Source organism: Lepisma saccharinum, chromosome 23, assembly GCF_977018435.1.
Source record: "Lepisma saccharinum chromosome 23, izLepSacc3.1, whole genome shotgun sequence".
In the NCBI taxonomy this organism is placed as follows: Eukaryota; Metazoa; Arthropoda; class Insecta; order Zygentoma; family Lepismatidae; genus Lepisma; species Lepisma saccharinum.
The window spans coordinates 12,862,134-12,888,371 of record NC_139251.1 but is presented as its reverse complement, the minus strand read 5'-3'; the positions used below and the strand labels follow the sequence as shown (position 1 = coordinate 12,888,371).

Here is a 26,238-nt window from a genome sequence, read left to right as displayed (position 1 = left end):
CACTGTCATGTACTTTTTTCTTGAGGAAGGGGGGGGGGAACCAATTTTTTTTCCGAAATTTTGGAATTTTGAGAGTTAGCCCCCACCACATATACACCGAAATTGCATAAATTTCATATAGTCTGAATCTATGGTTCATTCCGCGTACAACGGTATATCACTCATCTCTCTAGGGCAATTAGTCTCCGATCTACACTCATTTAATTGAAACTCTGCATTTTGCTCAAAATCAGCTCGGGACCGAGAGGCTTACATGTGAAAATGGCCTTGGGACTCAAAAGGTTAAATGACCCCAAAAGGACAAAATCCATTGGTCCGGTAACCGTGGTGGCCACTCAACGGGATCACGGCAACCGATCCATGCACCAGGAAACTGGACATTCAACCATTCACGGAAAATTAACGAGACATGGAAAACTTCCTTTGTAGCATGACTTTTGACTCACTCTGTAGTACATGCATTCTTTAGGTGTCTGTTTAGAGTAAATAAAATCCATGGGTAAGAGAGATTACAAAGTGCAGAATAAAGGCCTGTAGAACAAGTCATATTATAACCAAAATTGCCATGAGAGTGAAAATCAGGAGGAAAGGTGGGGGGGGGGGGGAACATGTTGAAAAATATGTTATTCCTCATTTTATTCATATACGTACAGTATACTACCAAATCTTTTTTACAGATTCAATTAATGTTCAAACAATATTTCATGTTTCGTTCTCATTTTCTTTTCCACTGTGTACTTTAATTTTCAGTTCTTCACCATCATCAATCTGAGAGGAACTTCTTCAGGTGTAGAAAGAGATGCAAGTCTCTGGGTTGTAAGGGGAATGATAAGTAGATGTTTTTCATAAGGGTCTACAAACATTTGTGCGACAGGTGCCTTAACAATTGTGGTTAATATAGATTGTAGTTTCTGGTGTAAAAATTCTGGCAATATGGCTATAATGACTGTGAAAAACATGTGCCATTTTTGTTCACAGTGTGATGGAACTTATTTTCTAAATAGCCTGAGATTATAATTTGTCATTGGCTCCTCCTATTGTTTTCAGTTTCTCATGCAAATGAGTTGCTCCAGCATTTGGGTCAGTGGTTACTGTGCAACGAAGCCACAACTCCTAGATTTGAATCCTGGGTAAGACATGGATCTTAACTGGGCTTGTTCCTTCATCTTCTTAAAAGATTTGCCATCTTCAATGCTCTGATTAACCAACAAATAAATATGGCATAAAAGAACCTTGATCTCTGCACCAAATTTCCTGGGTTTGTCATCATCACAATTGAAAAAAGTAGCACAAAAACAAATAAAAAACCTACAGAGAAAAGAAAAAATACACCCATGTGGTTGCATATTAGGATTTTAGAATACAAGAAAAATACAACATACTTATCATTTCATAGTCCTTCTACAATTGCACTTAGTTTTGGTGAAGCAGGGAGTTTAATCCCCTTCACTGTGATTAACAATCAGATGTGTAGGCTAGGACACAATGTTATCTGAGCAATTCCTTTCGCTTCACTTCACTGATCTTTATTCTCACTTCCAAGTGATATATACTGAGCATGCCTAGGTAGTATGGGTTAGGCCCGCTTTAGACGAAAGCATTTTCCTTAACATTTATATGCCGTGACCAAATAGTTACCGTGTAAAGTGAGAAATGTTATGGCATTTCAGATGCAATGGCATATTTCATGGCATTTCTCAAGGATACAACCGGCTCTATTGCCGTAGCATTTTTCGTAGCATAACCAATCAGAAGCGACCTCATGGTCACGAGTGCTCATGTAATGGTGGTCGCGCGAGATGTAAACAACGTATCACTTCACACTTTTCAACGACGATAACTATTCAACCGAGAGGAATATCGCTTCGTATTAAATAGTTTTAGGTAGAGAAGAATGGCACCAACTAAATACATGCTTTACAACACTTACTGTACATGTATGGAAGAATATTTTAGCTCTTTCAATTGTAAACACCATGCACAAAGCATTGACGGTGTAACTCGACGTGCCTTTCGTGCTGTATGTATTGTACATTGTAATTGAAAAAGCTAACAGAAATGTTCCATAAAATGCTTTCGTGTAAAATACTATCTGCTATAAGATCTTTGGAAGCATTTACGTAGCATTTATGCTAACAAAAAATGTTAAAGGAAATGCTTTCGTCTAAAGACAGCCTTATTCTGTTAATGCAATTCTGATTGAAACTATAAAGTGAAATTTCAAAATTTCAACTCTCAGGAGTTTGATTCTGTAAATTTGTATGAGAAAACAAAATGTTATGGTCATTCCATGATTAGTAAAGGCATGCACATTTCATTTCTGACAAAAACACAAAATGTGAAATAACACAGTGTAATGTTAATGTTTCAGAAAGGTGTGAGGTGCATTTTCCTACCCTGTTTTGTGACAAAATGATGTGAAATGAACTGCAAAATGCAAAATAGACTGTAAAACATGAAATTTAGAGTTTATTTACTGACACTTCACTTTCTGAAGTTTGATTTATCCTGTGAGTTATGCAATTCACGAAAAATTGATTAATTATGCCGTAAAGCATATATTATTTAAGAAGCAAAAATGGATCCCTTTATACAGGAATAACTTAACACTCTGGTAACTATATAAATGTGCTATTAAAAGGGATATGTTTGTTTTGTGTAATAAGTGCAGTTTTTAAACCAAATTTAGGATGATATTCACATTTTAAAGCCAGAATGTCATTTTATGTACCACTTTTGATCCAATTTTTCACCGCTATAACACCGAAATTTTATTCTATTTGCCACTTTTGATCACAAAATTGACTCAGTTTTTGTACCAAAATTTTGTTTTTATTTACCAAAAACATGTGCCTCTAATGATTAGTCATCAAGTAAAAGGTGTAAATGTATACTGTCTAGATGTCTTTCCTTAGGAAGTTGATTGATTGAGTTGGTGTTTTAAGTCCACTTTCCGCACAGTAAGACTAATCGGGACAGGACCTACAGTCTAAAGTGGGATCCGAACCACTAAGTGCCTCCAGCAGATATCGAACCCAGAACCCCTTGATTACAAGGTGACGATGCAACCACTGTGCCAGTGGGGAGTACCTTCCTTAGGTAGTGTAAAGGATGTTACCATGAAAATTGTAAATTTGATTGATTCTTCACAGACACATGATTCTTTATGTCTGTTAACTTAGGAGTTGTTGCATAGGAAATATGATCGCATATCGCTAATAAAGTTTAACCTGTTGAGGATGGTTGGGACTACAGCTGTCCCAGCACTTCATGGTGGCATTTAACAAGTAATTTATTGAAAACAAAAAATGATATTTAGTAATTATTATCATTTGTTTGTTTATGTGTGCATGAAGGTACGACACACTTGAATTTGAATTAAATATGAGCATTGGAAGTTTTTCAAAAGTTGTTTTTTAATTTATTTTCCCCATGAGTGTGTTACTTTGAGGAAAAAAAAAAGAAAACCCACCACAACAGTTTTTCATCTATATTTTTTTATGACATGGAACACTGGAAATATTAAAAAGGCACCCTTAAAAATAAGTTGGAGTACCTCTTCTACCACTCCGCCGAAATTGTTCTGGAAACAGTAACTATTTGTGATAATACAGAATCATCCTGTATATATTACATGCTTTTTCTTTATTTTTTATAAAATTTTGATTATTTTTTCCTCTATATTTGTAGGTTTAGTATCATCTAATTTAATAATTATATTATTCATAATAACACTTAATATAAAATTACACTGAATTTCTTTATTAAGGTCAATCCTACCATATCATTGTGGCACATGCAAAAACTGCTGTTTAAGTACAAGAATAACTGAGTTCAGCTGCAACATACTGAACCCAGATACAAGATAAAATATTAGTTACCTACAGTTTAGGCCTAATGCAACCACATTTTACTCCACTTCGTCTCTGTTGTAGCATCAATCTCAGTAAAGTCCAAATGTCTAAGTGTTTAATGGAGCTTGCTACCATTGCATAGTAGAAAAAAAAAGTGTGACGTGAAGTCAGCACAACAAACCCCCGGTTGTTGTATTACCATCACACTACTCATTCATAGCTCCCCAATCAACTCACAATGTGGGTGACCACCAGTCCAAAAAACCTCAAGAGAAAAGTTGATACGCTTCCCCCAAGGAGACTCGAACCAGTACACATCACATAGCCTGAGGCCCAACATTGCACAGCCACAGTGTGGAAAATTTGACACGAGTCCTCCAAAAATAGCAATTTCCAAGTAGCCATGGCTGTCATTGACAAGTCAACGAAATGTTTAGTATGCTAGTGTGCAGTGGCATATTCTCCCATGTTATCTGGTTTAGTGCCAGTAAACCAACTAATATCATATGTAGAAATTGCCGAACTTCTGTTTTTTTTTGTATGCCTGCATTTGTATTTTACTTTCATTGCGCATAATTAATATATAATAAATATAGACAAAAAACAAGACTTGTTAAAATAAACCACGTCAATTTTTTAGAATACGCTGCCGCTAGTGTGCAACCAATCAATGCAAGGGCTGCCTTCAGGAGTGTGAATACCTATGGACACAACAAGAACCTTTTTTAAAGCAAAAGCAAGACAGAATATGCTATATGAAGGGATGGTGATGCATGTATGATTTATGGGAGGAGCGAGAGAAAGCCTATGACTTGAGTTTCTACTGGCATGATGATATTTCCATACCATACTCTGGTTTTAGTATGCTTCCTATAGAAAAAATAAATGACAGTGACAGCAATGAACCTGCCATGCATGGTTCATATATATTGGATAGAAATTGTTGTTTTTTCAAGAGGGCATTTTTCTCAGTGAGAAAAACTTTACTGAGAAAAGTTTTTCCCTCTTGATTTCCTGTACATACTGTGGAAGTTTGTTATTGTATGGTAACAATCGTGACAAAAATATATGTTTATGCCTGGGTTATTTATAGTGATGACAACAGAAGAGAACTTAAAATATAAGGTATGCCCAAATGAAAAGGAGACCTTCCTTTGCTGTAGTGGCGTTGTATCTAATCGAAGAAGGTAAATATGTTTGCTGATAGATGGTGCAGTGTTTGCCCCAATTTGCAGGTGTAGTGAATGGTTTTGCCTGCTGTTTCTTCAGTTGGCGAGAGTTGTTTTGCGGGGACGAGTGCATTATGTATTCCTCCAGATCAACTGTAATCCAATTTCTTCATGCAGAAGGCGAGCATGCTTCACAAATTTATCGCAGGATGAAGGATGTTTACGGAAAGCAGTGTCTCTCACGTTGCACCATATTGCGTTGGTGTCAGCATTATGAAAGTGACGTGAAAGCACCAAGGACTTGGCACAACGCGGACAAGCGCATGTTGCTGCTCCAGGATAACGCTAGGCCACATGTGGCCAAGAAGACCCTCGACCTGCTGAGAACATTCCAATGGGAAGTCCTTACACATCCTCCGTACAGCCCCATTTTTTCCCAATGTTACTCCCATATCTTCGGCCTCTTAAAACAATCACTGAAATGTCAAAGGTTCACCTGACGAGGAAGTGCATGACACTGTGGAAAACTGGATCCGTAAGCAACCCAGAAGTTTCGACATTGAAGCCATTCACTCCCTTCCTATGCGCTGGGATCAGTGCATCAATATCAATGGCAATTATGTGTAGGTATCATGTTACACATTAACTGAAATTCACATATTATGTAATGCAAATATTCTATATTATAATATTCTTTAGATATGACCGCAGTCTTCTTTTCATTTGAGCATACCTTATATATGAAAAGGAACCAACATGCAGAAACACACACATCACTTGGAGGTGATTTAAAACACACTCCCTTCCTTGGGTGACATAACAACAAACTTTAGGCACTAATACTGCTGAACTAGTAATTAATCATTGATCTTAACCCGTAAGGACATGAGTATGGGTAAAAATTAGCAACCCGGTTTTGAAATATATTTTTTGATAACTTCTGATATTTGTCTGACGCCCCCTTCTCAGTACCTTTCCAAGTGTCTGGATCTTGAATCACATGTCAGTTAGTTCGTTAGTTCTGCTAGCAGGCCTGTAGAAACACTGCCTGGGTAGATTTCACCCAACACATGCTCATTCGTTTCAGTTTGGTATTTCAATATGTTCTTTTCTTCTTGTTTCTCTCTATTGTATGATTCAATGCAAATGTTCAAAATTAATAAAATTACATTGATTAATGAAGGTATTACTATTTACATGCTTTGAACCAATTAAAAAAAATTGAGCAGAATGAGTGAGACGAGACTGCCAAAGCAGATATGGGAAGCACGTCCACAAGGAACAAGACCAAAAGGAAGACCAAGAAAGACATGGAATATGAGTGTCAAAGAGATTTTGGAGAAACGAAGCATAAGATGGAAAGAGGCACAGGAAAAGGCGTTAGACAGAAATGTCTGGAGAGCTCTCTGTAACCCCTCGACACAGGCAGGTAGAAGAGGACGCAACTAAGTAAGTAAGAAAGTAAGTACATGTGCCAAACAATATGCCATAACATATCAAAAAATGTCAATCACATAATTAGGTGTACTTACCTCTTTCAGTACAAGTTCTTTCACTTCAGGAGCTGCTTGTCCCAATGCCTGCAGGATGGTTACGTTGTACTGTTGCAAAACAAGAGTTGAATCCAAGGTTGAAAGTAGAGGACTCAATACTTCACAGCCTAGTTTAATCAGCTCCCTAAAATTCACAGCAACACAGACAGACGGTTAGTCTCAATATAGATTGTTTAATGAACTACGATAATAATATATTGCATATAATTAGAGGCATGCATATTTCATTTTTGACGAAAACACAAAATGTGAAATAACACATTGTAATGTTAATTTTTCATGTTTCTGAAAGGTGTGCGGTGCATTTTTCTATCCTGTTTTGTCACAAAATGATGCGAAATGAACTGCAAAATGCGAAATAGATTCTTAAACATGACATTTACTGTTTATATACCGACCCAACATTTTCTGAAGGCCGAAGTATCCTGTGAATTATGCAGTTCATGGAAAATTGATTAATTCTGCTATAAATTTTTGAGAAGCAAAAATGGACTCCTTTATACAAGAATAAACTTTATATTCTGGTAATGAATTAATGTGCTATAAGAAGGGATAGCCTATGTTTATTTCGTGTAATAGTGCAATTTTTAAATCAAATTTGGTATTATAATCACATTTTTTAAAACCAAAATGTCATTTTATATGGTGCTTTTTCACCGCTATAACAGCGAAATTTCATTTTATTTACCGCTTTTGAACCCGAAATTGACTCTGTTTTTGTACCGAAATTTTGATTCTTTAAATACCAAAAATATGTGCCTCTACATATAATTTATTACAAACATATCTAGATTAGTACTTAAAACCCACCGTTTTCTATAACAGCACAATTAAGATAAGTAATGTTCCATCCAATACACACTTGAATATTTCACTCGACAAAATATAATTTTTATACTTTTAGCTTTGTTTCTTGCACTATAATGCTCATTGTTACATTCAACTGTTTAATGGATGATAGGCTACTCAACTTGACCTCATCATGCACAGGGTTACCAGACGTCCGATTTTTCCCGGACATGTTCTACATTTTAGTCTTATGTCCGGCGTCCGGGAGGAATTTGAAAAATATCATAAATGTCCTACATTTTGAATGTCTCGTAATATTAATTAGGAAAATACTTGTTTCAGTTTAACAGAGAGAAATCATGAAAGTTACAAGTCTATGGACTGCACTCCCAAACTCAATAGTGAAATTCATTTTGATTCAGTCATTGCCCAAAAATAAAATAAAGGTTTCTGCTAGAACATTAAGGTCACATCTGATGATGTCATTGTTCACTGCCTGGGTGGGATATCTTGCCTTAGGGTTGGTTTATACTGATGGAACAAGGTGTTCCCATTCTTATTCAATATTTTGATTGTAAAGCAGGGGGTATAGATATCAAAGTTACTGAACTAGAAACTACCCTGGATGAAACTTCTGGAACCATTTCAAGTCACTGTATTTGTTGATATTTGTTTGCTACTCCAGGTCATAATGAGAGAGTATTTTCATTACCATCAGTACAACGGAGCCATGGGAGAAATATTCTTTTCAAAAATCTGTAAAAAGTTTGATACTGGGGTTCAGTATAATTTGAAAGAGTTTGACTGTTCAGTCTCTCATAAATATATTTTGACTATACGTAAAATTTTGATAAAAATTGACTCCCCTGAGAAGTTAAAACATGTAAGAAATTTATTGTTTAGTATTGATTAAAAGTTTGAAAATTTTTTATTTAAGAATTCATTAAGATGATATATTTTTTTTAAATCTGAAAATTTATTTGTAACATGTTCTGGACATGTGTATTATTTATTGTGAATATTTTGTGTCCTACATTTTGACTTAATGTCCTACATTTTCTAACATTATGTCCTTCATTTCCTTACAGCGATCTGGTAACCCTAATTACGCAGTGAACTCTGGGAAGATGAGCAAACAGATTCACATGTGTCAAGGAAAACATATGAGAAGCCTTTTTACAGCGAGAAAATTTGCATTTCATCACTTTACACACTTTCACAGTTTCTGTAAGGCTTAGAAGTTAAAAAGCGCACATTCCTGATGTGATCACGATAATCATACCTTGAATCATATGCACAATGCTCACCTGGCATATTTTTAACATAGGGTCTGATCTGTTTGCCCGAAATATGGCACAATGAATTGTGAGGGAATTTGTTCACTGTATCATAGATTACCATCCATTCATCCACAGCAGAGATAAATAGACACACTCAATATCAAACTACAGTAAAACCTCGTTAATCCAGACTAATGGGGGGGGAGGTAAGTTGACCGGTTTAACGAAAGTCCGGATTAACTGAAATAACCTAAAAGAACAGTAGAAAGTGTTTGGAACTCAGTTTATAGTAACAAAACACGTTTATTATGGTGTATTTAAAGGGCATAGGCCGAAATACACTATACAGTACAGTACAAAGTCTGTGGGAAACAGAATTTCATCAGTGGTTGACTGCCTTTTCTTTGAGAAGTTCTCTTGTTGACTTCTAGCCACATTTAAAACCTTGCATTCTGATTTTTTTCTTCTTTTTTTGTGCCTTTTGCCTGTCCATATTAAGCGAAGTCCAGCTTATCGGGGTCTGGATTAACGAGGTTTTACTGTATACTAGAACTTGGTACTCCCTTCTTTCCACAAAATGTATTTGTTGTACTTTAAAGAATGTAAACCGTGTTTTGTAAGTCCCCCTGGGATTTTGAAGTTTGGCCATGCAGCAGCAAACACACATACAAGATAGCAAAGCATGCCAATCAGTAGAGAAAATGTACAAGTTTGTTTCGTGACAGATGCCATGGCATAGTTACCAATTTCTCAACTAGGAGTCAGTAGCATGCAAACATGGCACTTTCAGCTTAACAGAAGGATTTGTTGTGTCCTGAAATTTGCTAAAACCAAGTCTATTGTAAGAGGGTGATGTGGTTTTCGAACCAAGTATCACACAGAACCAACAGACAATAGGAGACAATAAGACAAGTTGTACAAGGCTGCCTTACACCCTGAAGGGGAAAGAAGAATGTAAAAACACTACAGCAGTCAAACCTAACAATTTCAACCTTCTGTAAACATAAAAAACTAACACTAGCAAGTGAGAGTGTAGTTGTAATAATACTAACCATGCCAAACCTGAATAGCTAACCTACTCACCTAAGCATAAAAGAATATGATCACAGTAATTTTTAACAATTGCAATATAAAAGAGATGCAAATGCCATTGACAGATTTTCACATAATACATTCACTTTGCAGCACACATGTAGATGGCTGCACTAGTCATATCCTCGGAGACAGTCAATTAAAGGCTGCTCACTGGCAAACATGGGATCGGAACATCATCAATCATCATCAATGAGGGTCTGAGGCCAGACCTTTTCAGTAACCTTCCAGTGAAACATTTCGAGTGTCAGGACTTGAATCAGCTGTCCATTACTTCCACTCAGAGGGCTGTAGAAACAATGCCTGGGTAAATTTCACCCAACGTGCATCATTGATGTTCTTTCTTTGTCATTTTTATCAATTGTGATTCAATGTAAATGTTGAAAAATTAATAGAATTAGATTAATCAATGTAGGTACTGCAGTGACCAATCAAGGACCACGATGAAATTCAAGTATAATTCCCGTTTTCAAGGCGAATTTTCCAAAAATTCAAGGGTACAAGCAGATGATTTCTCTATTTCAACCTTACCTATTACCGCCTCTCACCACCCACCCGCCCCACAAATATTGTAACAATATAAAGGGCTTGTGATATTAAGTGTATCCAAAAATTCTAATTCAATTCAATTAAACGGTGTATATATTTAAAATATTTAATTTAACATGTTGACTGCCATGAGACCGAAATGTGGGTCTCAAGTATCGCTATTCGTGAAGCCGTAATACCCACTTTTGTGTCTCACCTCAGCAATTGCTTCAGGCCGCGATACCCTATATGGGTTCCACTTGTTATTTGCTAACATGATCAAAGATATTGTTTTGGCTCCAGAATGTTACACTATACTCGTAGCCTGGCCCTAGATAGCAACCGGTGATTACAACAATGGTGTACAAATGGCCGTAACATTGTAGTAATAAACCTAGTGTTCTGTAATTATTTATGATGACTTTATTTTGTTGATTTTCAATACAACAACTGATGCATTTTTTAATGCACCGTTGTTTGATATTTGTTGTATTGCAGGCTAGAATTAAACAAAGAAGGAGAAACATAAAGGAAGAAGAAATTTAGACTATACTCTGTGCGACTGAACGTGTAGATTGCATTTCGTGCAATATTTTATGGTGGATGCACTTCTGTTATTGTATGTTCTGTTGACGATGTATGAACAAGAAGCAGAAAATGTGCGTGCAGTACTGGACGAGCTTGATAGTTCAAGTCATGGAAGTTCGTTATTTGAAGAAACACAAATTATACTTTTTAATAAAAATTTGAGACACAGAAATGGGTCTCATCGCCCTCTGTTCAAAATTCTCTTCTCCAGGCCACGATACCCAAAACTGGGTCTAAAATTTAAATTGAATTTTCAATGTTTTTTTTGGCTTGTTTTGAAATTTCTTGTGCTTCACAGATCTAATGACACCAATTTGATCCATTTTCACAAATTGTTTTAACTTGCATTTTCAATGTTTTTTTGGCTTGTTTTGAAATTTCTTGTGCTTCACAGATCTAATAACACCAATTTGATTCATTTTCACAAATTGTTTTAACTTGGCCCCACGAAGTAATTCACACAATCTGGCCTTGGAAGTCAACGTGTTAAGGTGCGGAGTTTACATTTGGGTCATTCCATGTCAAGTGAACCAATGAAAAACACCTGACCATCTCTAATTTTATTCATACTTAATTGTCGTGAAGTACTACCTAAGGTATGAAAACTGCAAAATTTCAGATTTTTATCTGTTGTACTTTTCTAGTTAGAGCCCTCTAAAGTATGAAAAATAGCACAATTTGCCGCACACATGCAATCACAAAAAGTCATAAATCAAGCTAGAATTGATGTAGAAAGTTGGAATAAGAACCAAATTGTTGCTGTTGCTATGAGCTTTAATTAGATATATCACATGACTACTTTTCAATTTTTTTTCATATCAAGGTCATTCAAACTTTTTTTTGAAAATAGAATTTTTCAAAAACCTATACTTTGAATTTTTTTAAAAAATACACATAGAAACATACATATTTCAACATCAAGTCTTAGAAGTTTTGTTATGGGATCGCAATGGGATCATACTTCTTGACATGTATAAACGAATAGGTCCTATACACTAGGTAAGACAATACGACACAGGAATATTGCAATGTATTAGGTACAGTCATTAAATAACAGGAAATTTTATTATAACTTTCAGGGAGATTGATGCACAATGAAAAATTGTATCACTGGACAGAAAATGGTTCCTTAGAAATACGCCACATAGGTGTCGGGACAATCAAGCAGTTTGCACCTGCGCAGTAGTACATACAACATGGCCGCTTCTTCGCTGTCAACTTGCACCAAAGAAGAGCAACCAAGTGTTATTCGTTTTTTGTGGTCAGAGGTTGTGAACCCTTATGAAATCTACAGTAGAATGAAGGTTCAGTATGGAGACAAGTGTTTAAGCAAGGGGAGAGTGCACAAATGGGTGGAAAGATTCAAAAACTAAAAACAAAATGTGAGTGATGAACAGCGGAGTAGGAGAACAGTTTGCGTGGGAACTGAGACAGTGAAACAGCAGATCGACCAGCAAATCCGTGCCAACAGGCGAGTCACTGTTGATGAAATTGCCATGTAATTGAACATGAGTCATGTATCTGCATTCAATATCATCCATTATGACCTTGGCTATAGGAAAGTGTGTAACCAATGGGTACCAAAGCATCTGTCGAGTGTTCATAAGCGTGCGTGGCAGACAATCTCTCAGGAGCACTTGGACAGTTATGCTCATGAAGGAGATGCTTTTCTTCATCGAATTGTGACAGGAGACGAGTCTTGGAACCAGAGAGTAAGACACAATCGATGGAGTGAAAGCACCCAACATCGAAAGTCAAGAAAAAAATCAAGACACAGGCATCCACTGGGAAAGTGTTGCTAACGATGTTTTGGGATGTCAATGGCCCTATATTGGTGCACTTCCAGGAGAAGGGTCAAACTGTGAATAGTGCTCGATACAGTGACATGTTGGTAAGCAAGTTGAAGCCTGCCATACGATCAAAACGTCGGGGAATTCTCTCAAAAGGAGTATTGCTGCTCCACGACTACGCCTGCCCCCATACAGCTGTGCATACTATGGATACAATACATGATATCTGAAATTTGAGGTGTTGAAACATCCATTATACAGTCCCGACTTGGCACCATCGGATTTTCACTTGTTTGGGCCCTTAAAAAAAACATTTGCTGGGTCAGAAGTTTGCAGATGACAACGAGGTGATCAGGGCGGGGCAAAGATGGTTACACACCATGTCAAAAGGTTCTTTTTTGTGGAGGGCATCCGCAAGCTTGTGGACACATGGAAAAGTGTGTTGAAAAGCAGGGTGACTAGGTCAAAAATTAAGGCAAAAACCATTTCTGTACGTATCCATGTAAAAAAAGTCATAATACAATTCATGTTATTTAATGACTTTAACTTGTAAATTCCATTCATTTGTAAAGGAACTATGTTGTTTACCAAATTGGCCAAATGGTGAAATAATGGGTATGTAGAAAAGGGGCGTAACTTGGGGGTCTCGCTTTTGGGGGGGGTAAGTTGTTAGCAAATATTTGTTAAAAAAATATTTAAAACATTAAACTGAATATTTAAAATATATTTTAAAACAATAAAAAAATAAAAAAACACTTTACAATATTTTAGGGCTGAGCCGATAACGATACCGGCGGTATCGACATTGGTAAGTATCAGTTGATTTTCTTTTACCGATACCATCTGACACCGAAGATTTTCAGTGGCTAGAAGAGCGGGCAAAGGCAACAGCTCGACTCAACATTTGTCCTTCTTAAAGTTCGTTCACCCTTCCTTGAGAGATTGGAAGACCAGCACAGGAGGTTCCATAGATTTTCCTAGAAACACTGGATAAAACTCCACTAGATTGGGAAGCAGATGGCAAGATCAAAGGCATGGGTAAGTGAATGCTGAACCTAAATGTGACCATGAGGGGATGGAACTGCTTAGTTAATGCTGTAGGAAATAAACCATTCATTGCCAATTCTTGCTTGAAGATCGTGGCTGTAAGATACGTGAAAGTTTTTACCCCCTCTGCCACACTAATGCCAGGTCCTGAGCTGGGGAGTTCTTGGAAAAGAGGGATGAAGGTCACTGTTGAAATTAGCTTGTAGGCTATTATCTAATTCAAGCACGATGGGGAATCAGGAATTTATACTTATCCTCTTCACTTCTGTCTTTCGTGTGACTGACGGTATTGGCCAATGATGGCTATTTATTTACGCCGAAAGCCAGAGTGGTTAGCACATCGTGCTACGACGCCAGGGTTCGAATCCCGGCCTGGCCGTGGATGTTTGCGAGTGTCCATTCAAAATTTAATCACATCATCACTCATCCCCATCTTCACAAAATAGCCAAAAGTGGCAGAAACAGCGAGGTAAAATAAAGCAAATCAATCAATTATTTCCACGGAGATTAGATTGGGAACGTACGGCTTTGAATGGCAGTACTACGAAAGATAAGCTAATCGGGACTGGACCTACATTTTAAACTGGGGCCCGAAACCAATATCTGCCTCCACTGAGTATAGAACCCGGGATCTATTGATTAGAAGGAGACAGCGGTACCACTACACCCCTCTAAAGATTTATGAACTTTACTTTCATCTAATGGACATACCATCATTCCCTTTGTTATTCAATAAATATTAATTTTATTTACTTCTTTGACATGAATTTCCTTCCTTGTTTTTACACAAATTTTAGTGGTCTTAATTACATGTAAGCCAGATGATGAATATTTGCTGTTTTACCTCTGATTTTATAGCATTTTTTTTTTAATATTTATGTAATAACAATATCTTTTAGTCAAGATAGAAAGAACAAAATAAGTATTAACGTAGTCTTTCCTCTGTTTCTTAGCCTGTGGTTACATACAACAATACTCCATACGCATCGGAGAAATGAAGTACTAATTAATTAATTTTCATACAATTACAAATAGTTAATTAAATAGAGACACTTGGCTCGAACCTATTCCCCAAATTATATATTTCTAAATACATGCCTAGTGATGTGACGAGTTGGTATGACTCGGTAACTAGCCTTTGTTACTTTGTACTGGAATTATACAAGTATCGGTATTGGCAAATGGTGGTATCGGCTCAGCTCTACAAAAAATCAACTGATACCCCCGGTATCGGTATCGTTTCATCTCTAATATATTGTAAAGACATATACATTATTTCACAATTTGGCCAATTTGGTAAACAACATAGTTCTTTTACAAATGAATGGAATTTACATTGCAATATTCCCGTGTCATATGGTCTTACCTAGTGTATAGTATTTGTTTATACATGTCAAAAACTATGATCCCATTACAATCCCATAACAAAACTTCTAAGACTTGATGTTGAAATATGTATGTTTCTGTGTATTTTTTAAAAAATTCAAAATATAGGTTTTTCAAATATTCGATTACCAAAAAAAAATTTAAAAAAATTGAATGACCTTGACATAAAATTTAAAAAGTAGTAATGTGATATATCTAATTAAAGCTCATAGCAAAGGCAAGAATTTGGGTCTTATCCCAACCTTCTACGTCAATTCTAGCTTGATTTATGACTTTTTGTGATTGCATGTGTGCAGCAAATTGCGCTTTTTTCCCATATTTCAGAGGGTTCTAACTGGAGAACTACAACAGATACATATCTGCAATTTGCACATTTTGCTACCTTAGGTGGTAGCCTACTTCATAACAACTAAGTATGAATAAAATCAGAGATGGTCATGTTTAAAATTGACCAAAATTTGTTTACTTGACATGGAATGACCCATTTTCCATACCCGGACTCGAAATACATCTACAAACAAAATGTTTCGAGATATACTACAGAGGTTGTTTCCAATCTATGGTGACAATTTCAAACTGCTCCTACTTTAAGAGAAACCATGTCACCACCATCGAGAGTGTTTTATTTGGTGGCCCTGCATCTTGGTGATTGCCCGACAGCGAAGTTTCCACTGTAGGAGACTGGCACGAAGTGTAGTTATGCGCAGCCTCAACCACTCCTCCTGACAGGCTTTCCATAGCCCTTCAATGGTGCTGGAGACAATGCTTCCTGGGAGACAAGGCTCATTTCGGTAGGCTGAAGGTGCAAATGTCCATCGGTGAGGCATCAGGTGACTTCACTGGAAAGTCACGAATTCCAGTTTCAGCTGCAATTTTTTTGGAGGAAGAGGCGGCTTGAGTGAGATGTGTGACTTGACACCTTGTTTTGAGTTTATGAACACCCTCTTTGCGTTGCTTCTCCAAACCCAAATCGCGGTGAATGATGGTATGCACTGTCTTCAGTGATGTTTGTAGCCTGTTCGCGATACTTCTCTATGTGGCTGGAATCTCCCTGATGACCAGCATCCGGACATCCCAAACTGTAGCTGGTGTTCGGCTAGTGGCAGGCCGGGGGTTGGCCTGTTTCTGCCCCACAAGAATCATCCCACGCCTCGCCTTACCTGCCCCTTTCAACACCTGTGATATGCCATTTTTGGACACAGTGAATCCACGCTTCTTGCAGTTTTAAAATTGGCACTATCACTGTAGTTAACGTTGGAAAGTGCAGATATGTAACCCTCCCAATATGCACTGATTTTTGGTGGCATTCTTCCCGATACGCACAGTCAACGGTCCAACGTGCCCACACGACTGGCAGCTTCATTCTCTTCCCGCTTGGTGGTGCTGCAAGAGGTTTGCAATTTCGTCACCATAGATCGGAAACAATCTCTATAATGTACGAAAAATTGTTATTTGTATAAGAATTTCAAACTCAAATTTACTTGATCAACTTCAAGATATCGTATCTTGCAAATAATTCGTCTCTTTGATACATTTTTCTGAAAAGGACACTAAAAATGTAAATGGATTGAGCGAATACTCTTTTATTTTCACGCAGATTTCTTTTTCTTACTCAATAAGATTAAGAGCTAAACTAAAAACTTGCCTCAGGACATTTATAAATATGTATAAATTCAATAGCATTTCGATTAAATAAAGTAGAATTCATGCATAATTCCAGGACTTTAGAAACAATTTGCTTGTGGGTAATTTTTACCCAAACGCGAATTCTGATATCCTAGCAAAGAGCATGCTTACTGCCATAATACTGAATGAAATATATGTACACTTCCATTATTTAACTATTCAACCCTATAAAGTGTGGCACTTTATTATGGTTACAAGACATCCTCTTTTACCTGGATATGTCATCTTTTTTTGGTCCTAAAAATGTTCCAAGCAGGTTTTTATGAAAATGGGGAAATATCATCTTTTTGGGGGTACAGAGAACTGCTTCAACATCAAGATTCATAACAAAATTTTATGCTTGTAAATAATTGTTTCCAAAGTAAGAAAATACCACTCTCTCAGTTGCAAGTGCAAAGACAAGAAACTTTCTTTCCAACAAATAAAAATTGTTGGATGTTTGCATCTCTTCTGTTGTTGCCACTGCACCACATGAGGTTTTGATTTAAAAGCATTTGCAACATCTACTACTACATCCCGCAGTGAGCCGTAGTTTCTAATAATAGGTAAGAATATGTGAGATGACTTGATTTGTGTTTCTTGACATCAGAATTATAAAATAAATAATAATTTTTAACTGCTTTACTCTTATTTGTTGTATGGTAGTGGAGAAGTAAAGTTCTGTTGATCAGTGATGCCGAAGAGCAAATTTGCTTTTAATGACAACTTACAAAAATGGTTTCCCAATTTTAGGTCTGGTAGAAACAACACCGCGCAGAATGTCTTATCATCCACAAGGCACATTTGGGTAACTGTTTGATATGGGGAAATCGCTTTTCTTCAATCTTACAGAAGAAACTACTTACGGAAATGAGTTTCTGCTGTATTATCAAAGTCTGTGCAGGTATTTTCTTTCATCGTTGAATCTATTGGACCGGTAATTCATGTATTTTTGAAGAGAAATATATCTCCGACGCACAATTGCCGTTGCTTTTACTTGCTTTTGTTGCATATGTTAGATGACATAACCTCCAGTGTTTCCAACCACGCCGTTGTGTTGCAAGAAGGAAAAAAACTAATATGACCCCAAATTTTAACTGTTTGCCTAACCTAACTGAACCTAACCTAACCTTCCGTGAATGGTTTGTGGGGCATTTTTCGGTTAAAAACTATGTTTGCCTAACCTAACCTAGCCTTACCATGAATAGTTTTTGGGGTTATCCGTAAAAGGTTTGTGGGACATAGCTGTGCCCACCATACTGTCTTACAAAAGCGAAAAAAGGAAGAACAATATATACTCGTAATGTGAAAAATTGAAATTATTTTCGTGAGAAAAGCAAAGTTCCACCTTAAAAAATGTTTGGCAATGCATAATAGGTAAGTACCAATGTCAAACAAGAAGAAATGAACCAGTGAAAGGTGTTTTCCCCATACCAACAGGTAATCACATTTGTTTCAGTTGCTAAAATTATTAGCTATTCTGAAATGGTGTAAAATTACTTTACAGGATTGGGGGATCTACAAGGGTAAAAGTTGTATATCGGCCGAATGAATTTCTTCATTTTTACACAAGAAAGTACGGTAAGAAATTACTAGAAATTACACCTATAACCTCTTCGTTTCGTCAACTTTTGACATTTGTACTTACCTATCTGCTTCGCGGAACATTCCTTAAGGTGTATTAACGTTTTTTTGATCAAAGTAATTGCAATTTTTCACATTACGAGTACTTCTTTCTCGTAGTCTTTTCGCTTGCCTGAGACACAATATGGCGCATACATCTTCCTACATAATTGCGTGTCGTGCTTGTGTTTTGTCGATTTTCATTCGTTATGCAGTGTTTCAACCTTCGGAACCCAAGAAATACCCGTGAACAAAGCGCATTTGATCCAATTTTTTCTTTAAACTTTTTTGCATTGTTTTATGAAGAAAATTGTAATGTTTCGTAGCGCTATCCATGAATGGGTTTTGGGGCTATCCGTCCCGAAATCGGTTGGAAACAAACTAAAAAAATATTTTAATTTGAAATTTTTTAATCCAAATTTCCCACCAATTCCAGGCTCCGCCCCCTACCACTACCGCGCCTCCGCTCCGGCTTTCTCTATAGAGTCCCCATTAAAGGCATGTTAGAAACTGGCCGGAGTCACCTGCCTCCAAACTTTTAAATTTGAAGAAATCCATTTCCCGAATATGGAAAACTTACCTGAATTTCACCACGCATCCACGACACATCATGCTTCTAACTTTCGTTGCAAACACAGACAGTTCGAAACACTGGATACCCAATGAACATGAACAAAAGACAATCACGACGCGTGATGATGTACGAAGGTGTACGCGCCAAAGGCTATTGTCCGTCCCACATCACACAAAACACCTTCCATATGTTAGACAATGCCACAGGAAGTTATTATCGTAAGTAGTTTCTTGTGTAAAAATGAAGAAATCTGTCCGATGAATAGTAAATTAGTAGGCGCGTGGCCTACTAACCTATCCACGTGCCAATCGTTCGTGGGGCTAGCGCCAATGGTTCGTGGGACTATCTTTTTCACTATTGAAACCTTTGCGTGGCCTACTAACCTATCCACGCGCCAATGGTTTGTGGGGCTATCTTTTTCACTATTGAAACCTTTGCGTGGCCTACTAACCTATCCACGCGCCAATGGTTCGTGGGGCTATCTTTTTCACTATTGAAACCTTTGCGTGGCCTACTAACCTATCCACGTGCCAATGGTTTGTGGGGCTAGCGCCAATTGTTCGTGGGGCTATCTTTTTAACTATTGAAACCTTTGCGTGGCCCTACTAACCTATCCACGTGCCAATGGTTTGTCCACACCCGGCACAAACTTTACAACACACCCACCACACGTCATTCTCCAAACCCTCGATACACAGTTCTAACTCTCGTCGCAAACGCAGGGAGTTCGAAACACTGAATACCAACAAAACACAATCACGACACGTCATGATAGTCACGACGGTGTATGAAGGTGATGGTGTATGAAGGTGTATGAACTTCATGGTATACGCAGATGTACGCGCCAAACGCTATCTCCGTCGGAGAATTAATTTTCAACGAACAACATGAATTTCAGCTATGAAACATTGCAACATCACACAAAACACCTTCCCGATGTTCGACAATGCTACAGGAACTTATTACGGTAAGTAATCTCTTCTGTACAAATAAATAAATGTGTCCGAAGGATAGTAAATTTTTACCTAATACTTTACAAAGAGTAAGAAATTTCTCTATCGTCACGATGACAAGGCAATTACACACACGAACCGCACTTACCTATCACTTACTTCCAAGCAAGAAAAAATAAGTTCAAGCCGTGACATATTGGCAACATGTTTTAATTCAGTTGTACTTAGTGCACTCACTGCCGTCTTCAATTCTGCCAATATTATCAAGCGTCGCGAAGGATCTGTCAGTTGGGATAATGCTGACACAAACCAATCAGGTGTCATAGCCATTTTCACAGGCCAACTTTATAAACTAACAGTACGCAGCGAAAGAACAAAAAAAATATTTGAAGTTACTATTTCCTGTACTGTGATGGCATATATATGTTTTATTCTCTCACTGTTTGAAAATAAATCCTGTTCCCTACCGGCTTCTAGATTTCAGGACATCCACATTTTCTTCTTTTTTCTTCATACACACACACAGTAAAAACAAGCGTTCACGAGTCTGTGATCAGTGTTGCCAAATACGATTATCAAAAAAGTGTTCAATCGCAGCTACCCCAACCAGTTAAGCCCAAATGATGGCCGAGTGCACCAACGCCGATTATTTCGAAGTTCAGATGAGCGGGATCAATTTTGATTCACTCTAAATGAACTTGGTTTAAAGATTTGCATTGCACCAACGAAAAACGACGTTCAAGAGATTCCGTTCAAATGATCCGAGATTAATTTGTAAGGCTATACCTGATTGGTTGGCTAAAACAAATGACAATCAAGAACCCCACCGAATAGTGTGATGTGTTAAAGTATCAACGTGTAGGAGAAGAAAGTAATTCGGGCTGCAAACTTATCTGAATTTGAGAAATGTACTGATCAACCTTGTCGACGAGTACAAGGATGTAGTACGGTGTAAAGAAATAATAATCTTAAAAAAGAACTGACGGCATAAGACAAAAGAATAAGGAGAAAGCATGGAACCTTCTTCTACGGGACTTCAATGCCTTACGAAATGCATTCGCGAGAGAACAGCGTACGCTGAAACTCGCCCGCTCAATAAAGATATTTTATTATTATTATTACTGTATTGTTGTAAGTATTTGAATTTTTCATTTCTTAATTCTTATATATTTATATTGTCATGTCGTGTAGCAACACCATGTAGCAATATCGTAACATTACTCTGTTCTAATTTACCTTGCACTTGCACATGTTTTGTGTTCTGGGATAGAAAGTACAGTATTTAGAAAAATTTCGACTTTGCACCACAGAACCACAAATTATGATTATTATTTTGGCAGTTTTTAGTTTACTTTACACAACTCTCGAATTATCAGCATTGTACATCCAACATCTCTAGCGTTTGCACGCCCTCGATATCACTTTCCGCTTTGTTTATATTCAAAAACAACTGCCTGCAGTCGAAGCGTCAGTATCGTGAACCAGGATCGGCCACCAAAACGGTCTCGAATGGCCGTTCAGAAGATAAACTCGTTTTGATGTTCCTAGATCGCGATCAAGTGTTGAACCGTCTTCGTGCAATGGAATTTTCCAGTGATCCTTTCCCGATTCGAGTTTAAAATTTGATCTTCGTTCGTGCACACGGCCATGAGCCGGATAGGGGTGTTCCGAACCGAAGTTTATTAGTTGAAGCGGAAATTTTCGGGAAGTTCGGGACGGAAGTAATTCGCCATTTCCAGACCAACTCGGGAAATTTTCGGGACGGGAAATGTTCGAAATTTCCGGACACTGGTCTCGAAACTTTTACACATCATTTTCCCATTAAGTAATCATTTTTGCATTAACAATGGGCCCGTTCCGAAAGTCGCACGAGTTTAACGCGTTAAACGAGTTATGGTAACTGGCCGTTCCATAAGTGCATCCGTGCGTTTCGTGAGGTTCATTATGCTGTCCCAAAAGTCGCATTCCGTGCGTCTCGTGCAAAAACGAGATTCACCAAACGCACGGGCCAGGAAGCTGGTTTCTTCAGTGAGAATCGTCTGCTCCCTGCAGACACCGCGGGTGCATGATGCACTACTTCGGGAATTGTATTATAATTTTAACAGAGAGTGATATGAAGCAACATGCACAAGGTGTGTGTGCTTCAACTGTTCTTACAATGTGATTAAAATGATTAACAGTATCCGCAGTAGAGTTTATTTCTGTCAGAAGGAAATGCCTTCCGCTGGACGCCATGCGGAAAATTTTTGTAAACAAAACGCTGCGCCTGCGCTTTCGTCTAGAGCGTCCCATAAGTCTGTAAAATAACTGGTTTCACCTAGTGATGGGTACCATCGACTAATTTCCACCATCGACTAATTAGTCGTTAGTCGAAACAAAATATCGACTAATTAGTCGAAAAAATTAGTCGACTACTTTTTCGACTAATATTAGTCGAATTAGTCGTTCGACTAATATTAGTCGTTCGACTAATATTAGTCGAATTAGTCGTTTGACTAATATTAGTCGAATTAGTCGTTCGACTAATATTAGTCGAAAAAGTAGTCGACTAATTAGTCGTTTGACTAATATTAGTCGAATTAGTCGTTCGACTAATATTAGTCGAATTAGTCTTTCGACTAATATTAGTCGAATTAGTCTTTCGACTAATATTAGTCGAATTAGTCTTTCGACTAATATTGGTCGAATCAGTCGTTAACGACAAATATTAGTCAAAGTGGAACTATATATTTTTCTTATTATTTTCAAATTCCTCCACTCTTGTGCTGAGCTGAGCCAGGCTAAATTGGACTGTTTATAAACGAATGTTTATACACACACACACACACACACACACACACACATATATATATATATATATATATATATATATATATATATATATATTTCTTAAGTTTGACATTAGTTTTAAGTTTAAGAATATTTTCATTACGGTACAATGCTTTTAAGATAAGATCTCTAGTTCACATGAAGGCCATACATTGAGATTTAAATATTGCGATATCTTTCTTGCACCACTAATGATACCTAGGGATGGTTAGGTCTTTGAATTCCAAGAAATTCTCCAAGTCCTGAATGCGTATCTCTTGAGAAAAGACAACATTGTAAACAACAAATAGCCACATGAATGACTACAGCAGGGGCACCTTTCGCTTTCAATTTGGCATGCTGTGAGGCGGTACCGGAATTTTCCAGTCACTCACCTTTCCAAGAAATTAAATACACCTAGGCCATTCTCCCTCGCATCACTTCTTAGCGATAAGCCCTCTCTACTTCAGTGGTCTACGCTTCGTCTGGAAACGGAATCAGAATCTGTTGTGTTCGATTTCCACTGATATAAGTCGGAAATAAAGTCGATTTCGACTGAAATTAATCGTGTGACTATTTCGACTAATATTAAATGTGAGAAAATTTACTAATGTTGCGAAGTACTTACTTAAAAAAATAATTCTCTGCGTCCAAAGATCACGTGTCGCTCTAACTGGTTTCGTGATCTGATGCGTCAATGCGTTAATGCGACGATTGCGAGATGAAATATTATGCTTTCATAGTGTTAAGCCTTGTCAATCAAGATAGAATCCTCCCCCTCCCCTCAAGTTTTGGCACCCAATCCCATCTATGTTTGAGGGCCTCCCCGATGGCGCAGTGGTAGCGTCTTTGCCTTGTAATCAAGGTTCAATACCCGGTTGAGGCACAAGTGGTTCCGATTCCACTGTAAACTGTAGGTCCAGTCCCGATTAGCCTTTCGGTGCATAAAGTGGACTTAAAACATCAATCAATCAATCAATCAAAACCATCTATGTTTGACTATCAATTAACCAATCATGATAATTAGATGTATAGAAAATGATATATTTTTAAATTAAGTATGTGATAGCAATGATACTTATAATGAAGAGCATGTCTGAACTCCACGAACTCTCCCTCAGAGTGCCCAGACATAAAACACGGAGCAAGGAAACTTTCCACACTGCAACGCCCAGACTCTCGCTCATACAACGTTCAATATTCCAAAGGCTACCGAAACAATTCAACAACATCTCAAACCAAGTAGATATATTCACTGCATATTCGTCTTTTATCACCAACTTGAAAAACATTGTACACAAGTAATGCATTGTGTAAATAATCTGTTTACCTTGGTACTGTCTTGTCTTGTTTATTATTTATATTTTGTTTATTTTCTTTTCTTTATTATAATTTTTTATTTTTTGGTCTTGTTTAGTGTTTAATATGTTCGTTTTAACACCAGTGTACTTTTTACTGTTGTTTCTTTCCGGTTTAAAATGGCTTCTGCTGTACTGGAAATTTCAATAAATAATTAATGAAAAAAAAGACATTTTTTCATTGTGAACAGTGACGTGCACTGAGGAGTAGCTAGTCTAGCAGAGATAGATCAATCAATCTCACATCTCGAATTATATTCAAATCACAATATTTATTGTCTTGTTAAAGCCACCACAGCTCGTACGCAACACTTTCTTTTCCACGCGCCTCTCGTCCATCGGTGTTCTCCGCGGGCAAAGCTGGCTGGATACCCTAGCTCGCTCTTCTTGCGCCAGACCAGTTTTCAGGTAGAAATGGCCGGCCCAAGGAAAAGGAAGATTTCTACATCTACCTCTCTTGTCCCCTCGCCCCCCGCTGCAATGGTTGAAAGCCCAGGCTTTCAGGTCCCCCAGTCTATCTCCTATAGGACAGATAGGGGATTGGTTTCTCATAGATTTTTTTGTAAATCCTGTAAACAACTCAGGGTAAAATTTTCTGCAGTACTTATGTTCTCTATATTTACACAACCTTTTACACGTTGTACAATATGTGCGTATGTATAATATGGGATGTAGTTTTATTATTTATGAAATGGGAACGTGTTATATGCAGACAATGATGTTATGCTTTCTTTCTTTTTTTCTTTTACAAATATGGAATATATAATGATTAAATTACAAATATATGCTCAGGCTCTATCTGACTCTCGTTTTAGTAGTGTTTTATTTAAATATACTACTCTTGGTCTCTAACAGTCATAAATACGGATGTATTTATTTGGGCAAGAGAACGCGTGTTCATATTGTTGTTGGTTTGGTTTATTTTACTTCGCTTTTCTGCCACATTTGGTTATCGCGAAAATGAGGATTGAGTGATAATATGATGAAATTGGTTAAGGGACCTCATATGAACAATCCAGGCCAGGATTCGAACCCGTGATGAGTGCGCATTCTTGTCCTATGTGTTGCAGTGAATAATGAAATAATTTGGAATAAAAAAATGTATCTCAGAACTCAAAAAGTCAAATGAATATCATTGAAGAAACTACAAAAAAGTGTGTTGTGTTTTGTTACCTGTCACCAAATCAACCAAGCGTGGGGGACTGGTTATCATAGCGCGCTACGACACCAGGATTTCCGGGTTCGAACCCCGACCCAGGCATGGGCGTTCCCTGTGCTCGTCCCTTCATCAATTTCATCGTATCTTCGCAATTAACCAAATGTGACAAAAAAGCGACGCTAAGTAACAAAAATGAAATCAAATCATTGATTGATTGCTCAATTTGGTTCATTTTACTTCGCTTTTCCGCCACCTTTGGTACAACAAAATAGATGAAGGAACACACACAAAGAACACAAATGGCCAATCCGAGATTCGAACCCAGGATCTCTGGCTTAGAGTCCAATCAAATAGTTTTTTACTTTCGAATGTGGGTGGGGTTACGTGTACTTTTTTCTAGTACTCATTCATAATTTTGCAATCTTTTCCTGTTATTGAGATTCTCCTTTTTTGTAGGAATACTGGCCCTAAAGGATGGGGTTACCCACACCAACCCCCCCTCCCCTTGAGCACGCCACTGACTGCTACCCCAAGTGTCGACGTCACTGATCGTGAATGCAGTTCGAAGAAAGTCGGGACGGGGATTTAAAACAAGGACACTCTGGGCTGAATCCGGGCGTCTGATAGATATGCATCAATTAAACCTTTAAAGGTTATAATACTAAAATTATAAAATAACCAAATATTGTAGACTGCAGAGTCCTGGAGCCTATCTCGCTTCGCGAATAACCCATTCATTTATGTAAGAATAAAATCGAATTTCTTGCAAAATCTGAAAAATCGTCAATGTTATTTTCGTAGGTTTTACAGCTTCATATTAAAACATTTCATAGTTGGAGGGGGTAAATGACCCCATTGCCCCACCCCTTGAGTATTAGGCTGGACATGGATGTTCTTTTTGATCAATTCGTCCTCATCGTCGTGGTTACCCAAAGTGACATACATCCTCTATCTTTCTTTATTATTATCCTCATTTTACATCGCTTTTATGCCTCTTTAGGCTAATCGGGATGATGAGAATG

At 37.5% G+C, this 26,238-nt stretch overlaps 1 protein-coding gene across 2 annotated transcripts in view; it reads right to left on the bottom strand.

The window, feature by feature from the left end:
- Positions 1 to 20,421, bottom strand: part of LOC145977842 (26S proteasome non-ATPase regulatory subunit 5) — a 66,652-nt gene extending 46,231 nt beyond the window's left edge. The window contains exons 1-2 of one of the 2 annotated variants that reach the window (XM_083110165.1): positions 20,359 to 20,421; positions 6,556 to 6,700 (exon numbers count right to left, since the gene is read on the bottom strand). In XM_083110165.1, the coding sequence (XP_082966291.1) occupies positions 6,556 to 6,700; positions 20,359 to 20,405 (192 nt within the window). In that variant the 5' untranslated portion in view covers positions 20,406 to 20,421. Of the gene's footprint in view, positions 1 to 6,555; positions 6,701 to 20,039 lie in introns of both variants that reach the window. The other variant, XM_083110164.1, reaches the window with a different exon arrangement.
- Between the last annotated feature and the right edge of the window lie 5,817 nt (positions 20,422 to 26,238).